General features: G+C 38.5%; 1 protein-coding gene across 5 annotated transcripts in view; it reads left to right on the forward strand.

The window, feature by feature from the left end:
* Window positions 1–2916: 2916 nt before the first annotated feature.
* LOC113019996 (visual system homeobox 2) overlaps window positions 2917–6487 on the forward strand; it is a 6005-nt gene continuing 2434 nt past the window's right edge. For 2 of the 5 annotated variants that reach the window (XM_026163669.2, XM_080300780.1), the window contains exon 1: window positions 4873–5018. Coding sequence is in view for 1 of the 5 variants with exons in the window: in XM_026163668.2 (XP_026019453.1) it covers window positions 4964–5018 (55 nt within the window). In the remaining 4 variants the exon portion in view is untranslated. Of the gene's footprint in view, window positions 5019–6487 lie in introns of all 5 variants that reach the window. The other 3 variants (XM_026163668.2, XM_026163665.2, XM_026163666.2) reach the window with 3 other exon arrangements.

Raw genomic sequence — 6487 nt, forward strand, 5'->3', positions numbered from 1 at the left:
TAACTCGCCAAAAATTCTGTTTATGGTTATCAGTCAACAGACTACACAAGTCCAAGCAGCTTGGGCTCTTGGTCCGGCGCCAGCATCCCATTGGCTGGACAGCAGTGAGGCGGAACAGAGATGAGTGACAGCGAACGAGGAAGTGGTGGGAGGGAGAGCGGGGGGCCAAGCCTATTGCTGAATAGCCTGATGGACCACTGACAAGTTAACAACCTCTGTCTTTATTCATCATACCAATCCAGATCCACTCAAAGGCAGCTGCAGAGAGCTAAATGTTTGCGTGATCACAGTTAACATTTTGCTTCATGGTAAAATAAAGAATCCTTTCAAAAAACCAAATCTACTGCAGAAAGTAATTATGCACTAAATGTATTTTGGCACCGGCTTTAACTGCTGATTTAAGGGTAAAGAGTTCAGAATAAAAGTAAATGTTATTCTTATTTAATGCCGTGAACGTCAACTTGTTGGTGCTCCTTATCACATTTCAGATTTCTCCCTGGTTATTTGCAGCTCCAACACCGAGGCTTCTCATATGGTCTCCAGCCCCCAAAACACACACTCTTGTGTTAAGGCCGTGACCTTGGTGGGGGTGGGGGTGGACTAATCTACCAAACGGTTTAAGTTGTGGTTAAAACATTTCAGCTCCATCTCAACCTGCGGTACACTTTTCTTTTTTTAACAGCAGTCACTTGTGCATAACGAGTGCTTGGAGTTTTCATTTTTACAGAACATTTTGCTGTAATTGTTTGGTACTATACAATTTGAATGCTATAATTGGTTTGCTCAATGTAAGATCACTTTAATTTGAATACACAGTCTTAATATTTCTTCCAGCACCAACCATGCAAGTGTTGGAAAAATCACCGATTTTCCCCGTCCATGTCAAAGTGGACAGTAAATGAGCGGCAAGCAGGAATGCCGACCACTGGAGGCCTTTTGGTCTTTCTCTCAGCTGCAGGAGGGGCCCTGATGTGCCACTACCTGCCCATGCACATCTGTCTGCTCTCCGTCTTCCTCTCAATGGCACCCTCGTCTTAGATCATCTCCTTTTACTCCACGCTTGAGTTGCACTTGGCTTGCATGGAAAAAATGTGGACCGTCTCTCGCCTCTCTTCTCCCTGGCACTTTGATGTCTCAAGTGTGATTGCTTTTGGATTGTGGCCGCTTTCCCTTGAAGGTTTTGACATGAAAAGCAGGCTGGGCTCTCAGGTTTATCCCATGGCCAGTGATCCAGGACTAAAACAATCAACCAGTTCGCTGTGGGATACTGTTACCAGCGAGAGTGAGGCACCAACCATGGGGGCTTCCTCAGTCATCATACTTTTTCTCCCCTCTAAACTAAAATGTTTTAGGTGTGTTGATTGAATTATACAAATCCAAGCTCCCATTAATAGATTTTAGACTTAAGTTTGTGCTGACAGTTGACACTAAAATATATAGAAGCTAGAGAATACATTACAATACATTCCCAATGTGTTTGCAGAGGTGGACAACTGAAATGATCCAACATTTTTAATGAATTAAAAAGAAATGAGGCTAGTAATTGCAGTTAAAATTGACCCAATCAGATAAGTATGATAATGTGACACGTCATTAACAGCAGAGGCATAAGTGACAACCCTTAAGCTTCACTTATACTTTCATTAAATATTGAATCTGTGCTCATTGCTGTTCCAGCCTGCAAATTACACCAGATAGATAAATTCCCATGACAGTGGAGCTGACGATAATCATCCATCTTCGCATGACATTTGGCAGAACTCTTGTTTTATGAGCTAAAGTGCCACTGGAGTGGATCAGAAAAAATAATAATGCACAGTGTTCACGATCTCTATTAGAGCAGATGGTATCTTATGACAACGAGGGCAGAGCGTGACAGTTAATCCACTTCAGCCATGTCTGTCAAGGAAAAAAGTGGGTAAATAGCCTGAGTGATTTAATTTAAATTTCAGCTTAGTGAAAGTGTTTTTTTTGTGCAACAAATTTAAAGATATAAAAAGTTTCATCAGTAAAAAAGTCTTGTTAATAGCTTTAAATAGAGTTATCATGTCTTCAGTAGGTTATTTTATACATAGGTTTGTTTGGAGGTATTGAGATTATTATTTTCCCCCACTAATATTTATATACTTGAAAACTGAACCTACAGATAATTATCAGCTCCTGTGTCACGCAGCTCTTGTAATGTTGTTTTTGGCTGCGGCCAGAAGCTGTTTTAGGTTACAAAGTTAAAGAAAAAACAAATTGCAGACAGACTCACTCTGCAACTTCCTGATGTGCTTGCTATAGACACTTTAAGTATTTTCTTGGAGGAGTTGTAGGTGACCAAAACTGACTAATTCAAGAGCATTAATTATAGACAAAGATTTATCAGGAATCTGGATATTCAATTCAGACTTCCCTTATGCTTATTTTTAACTGGATCTACTGAAAAGCAGCTGTTTGATAAAATGTTTGCCATCTCAACCCGAAAGTGATAAAGTCATGGTAAAAAGGAGATGCACCTTCTGCCAGTTCTAAGGGTTTACATATCAGGACATAATGAAAGGTTATCTAGTTCTTAACAGGTCTTAAAATTAGATAAGTACAACTCCAGGTGAACAACAAAACAAGTCTTATTACAATGTGTCATTATGTATTTGGCAAACATTAGGTCAAACTGCAGAAGACGTATCTGAAAACTGGTTCCATTGGAAGGTAAGTAGCAGCCAGGTGCTGATAATCAATTGCAAGAGATTAATTGACCATTAGCAAGTGTGAGCACTTCTATAAAAGCAGGATTTTGCAGATATGGAACATTTAGGTGTATGTTAACACAATGCTAAGGGGGTGGTATATTAGCAATGATCTTAAAGAAGCACTTTAAGCAAATCAGCACAAACACCTCAATCCAGCTGTCAAGCACGGTGGTGGAGGGGTCATGAACACAACTCCTCTGTATACTAAAGTATTCTAGAGTGAAATTTGAGGCTGTCTGTCCAATAGATGACTTTTGTACCAAATTGGGTGGATTGAACTGCTTTGGTGGGAACTTAAAAGAGCTGTGAGTGCCCACGTATCTTTATGAACTCAAGCATCGCTGTAAATGAGAGTTGACAATGATGCAAGAGACCGATTCGGTCATACACGAAATAATTACTTAACGTTGTTGCTGCCAGAAGTGCTTTTGTAAACTGTTGACTCATGAGTTGTACTGTAGTTTTCACACACTGCTTCTGTATTTTGACTTTGTTAAATAGTGACATGGCATAATATGTCAAGCGTTGTTCGTCTGGGATTGTATTTACCTAATTTAAGACCTAGTAAGGTTTACATAATTTTATATTATGTCCTGATATGTGAAACTTTGAAGAGACAGCCGGTGGACTTTGTTTGTACCATGACTGTATATCCATGTTGTGTTCATAATTTATATACACTGCTGCCAGATGGCTATATAACAGTCACACTGGCTTTCAGGTGTAAACAAATTTCAAATCTGAATAATGATTTTTGTCTAATAGTACTTTTCTGCTTCTTTATTTCAGATAGAGTTGATGATTGGTTTTAAATTCAAGTGTGACTGAAGTGGAAGAAACAAAACACTTTACTTCACTTTGAGACCGAAAAACTGATTTTACTTTTTTTTTTTTTTTTACTTTCACAATGAATAATTTCAAGCTCAAACATGCCAATTTCAAGCTAAAGACACGTGAAGAGCATCCCACTGGTGACTTACTAAAATCTCAGATAATGTGTAGTCCGTCCCTTCACTTGAAGGTCTGCTAATAATACAATGATTGCCACTTTAGCTGTGGATCTCCAGTGTTGTCATTCAAGAAGCTGGAACTCCAATACAGGCTTGTCTTAATGCCTCCTTCAATTATCCACTATCAGGCTTTTTGAGCAACTACTGTCAGAACCTCCCCCGCTGGTTTTTCACCAATCTTGTCCCTGATTATCTGGATCAATGGGCATTAAAGGACCCCGGCACAGACAAACAGAAGTAGTTTGAGGGTGGGAAAAGGGGTCTACTTTCAGACAATCCAGAAATCCCTGTAACTATCTGTGTGCCAGGGACAAACAGAATGGCTATTCAGTCGTCAGTCCCGCCACACACAGTGTTTATTTAGCCACAGCTCAAACCAGACACTTCTAATCTATTTTCCTTTTCCCTGCAAACGCAAGAAATTATTTCTCTCAATCGCCGTCTGTCCTTTCCCATCCCTACATGCATACGCTTCCACATGAGTAGAAAGTAGTGCTAAGACCTGTTAATTGTTGAGTTGGCTCACTTAAAACGATAGATCATTCATACTGATTAATAGTGCAGTTAGAAGTGCTGTTTTCTTGGGTTGGGGTGATTTGATTGCTAAAGAGATGCTAAAATGCTTTATTAGCTGACATTTCCTTGTTGTTAGGTTTTTGTTATGGAATCATAATGTAGGGAAAACAAGCAATTTTTATCTGCAATTCAAGACAAGACACTCCACCTAAATACTGGCTTTCAGGTACAACTCAGGCTGTAAAGACATCCGAATTGCTCAACCCCTAATCCTGCCTCCTAATTTAGTGTTTGAACAGGTGCAGATGAAAGGGCCACACAGGTGATGGATTTGCAGTCCTCACAGCACGTATAGGAATGACCATCCTGTGACTCACCTTAGCTCTGACCAGCTGCCTCTTGCAGAGATCCCAGGCTGATCAAAGCCACCTCAGCCCGCCAGCTCTGTGGTGACAACACTGACAGCGGAGTGTTTTCACCACCGTTTGAGCTGACGAGCAGTTAGAAAGAGATGTTGTTAGGTGATGTGTAACTTTGGATTAATTGACACACCTGGGTTTAATTCTCACAGACAGTGCTGGAGATCATCTCATCAGAGAGCCATCACCACTAAGCTACAGCTGTCTTGCTTTAAAAAAAAAAAGTGTTAATAATCTTCGTGCCTTGGCTGTTAATGTGTTGATGTGTTAGCTTTGATCTGAGATGGAAGAATCCCATCAGGGCTTGACTACTGACTACATACTTTACAGCTGTGGAAGTAAGATTATCATTACCAAACACATGACATGATAAAACTATTTTGCTGTAACTACAGAACATTTTTAGATTTTATGTCTCTCTAGTTCGCTTCTAACGTGGGTTTTTATAGGGGATAAGTGACAGAATACAAATACACAAAAATAGAAAATTGCCTTTTTAAAGATTTGCTATCAAGGACATATCCTTCTGATGCAATGTTTTTTAAAAGATATATTTGACAATTTGGTTCCTCTTTAAAACTTGTATTTTATCAGATGTGAGAAAAGTGGCATTTTTGATTCTGGTTTAGTGAACAAGTGACAGTGTTGTTATTATGAGGGAAACCTACCCTTGCATGTAGATACCCTTTGTTATGGACACTTGGTTACTTCCTTAAGCAAGTAACCCTAACACAGTGAGTTAGCAGTTAGAGTACTTATGATTGCCATTTAAAGTGTGCTAGAATTTCAAACATCCACAGGAGACCATTCATTTAAAGAAGTGTTATAAAATTTATTCCAATTCATGCAGCTGTTGATGATGTGCTTTTAAAAGTTGTAAACCTTTAAGTTTATCATCTTAAATGTTAACTAACCTATATAGATAACATGCTAAAATGTACCTATGTACCATTTTTTTCAAACACTGGCTCTGTATGATATCAGCGAGAGTCGATATACCTACTATGGTCATTTTAGGCAGGGAAATCCCACCCACCTGTGGATGAAACCTGCAGTCTGCTAACAGAAAGCCAAATGGAAGATGGGCTATACAACAAAGCAGTATTGTGAACTATAAATGCAAGAAACATCAGTAGAGTGCAAGAATAAAGGTTTGAAAAATTACCTTAATAGGCTTCTTCTAGCATTTTTTTAAAACTCAGAAGAATACAAAGTACAGCAAACACAGGTGAGACAAGTTATTATTTTTGATCTTTAGTCATCTACAGGAAACTGAGATTATTACATTAGATTTTCAGGAGTTATAATGGGAGTCTGCCAAAATTGTAAATTAGTAAATTAGTTGTAAACAAACAAACAAAAAAAACACTGTCCGGGACCAAATTTTGCAAAAGAAGATGTCTAAGATATAGAGTATAGAATATGTATAGGATAAAGCAAAATGCACACAATAAAAATACTTTATGTTTTTATTGGGGTTTTTTTTAGACATTTTAACTAACTTTGTTTATCTATTTGAATATTTAAATAGTTTATTTTATCATGTAAAAGTAATTTGTGCTGCACTTCTGCTACTGTGTAAGATGAGTGGTATGATGTACAGCTATCCTTGCTGTTGTTAAAAAAACATAACAGCATTCATTTACTAAGAACAATAAACTCAAACCAGCATGGAGGCATCTGATCCACCGTGGTGAGCCCTGAAAGGGAACAGCCAAAAAAAAAGAAGAAGAAAATCAAAAACAATAACACTGAGACCTGCTTTTCAGGTTCAGCTACCGTTGTATTTACTTCCATTCCACAAAAC

Source organism: Astatotilapia calliptera, chromosome 4 (genome assembly GCF_964374335.1).
Source record: "Astatotilapia calliptera chromosome 4, fAstCal68.1, whole genome shotgun sequence".
Lineage (NCBI taxonomy): Eukaryota > Metazoa > Chordata > Actinopteri > Cichliformes > Cichlidae > Astatotilapia > Astatotilapia calliptera.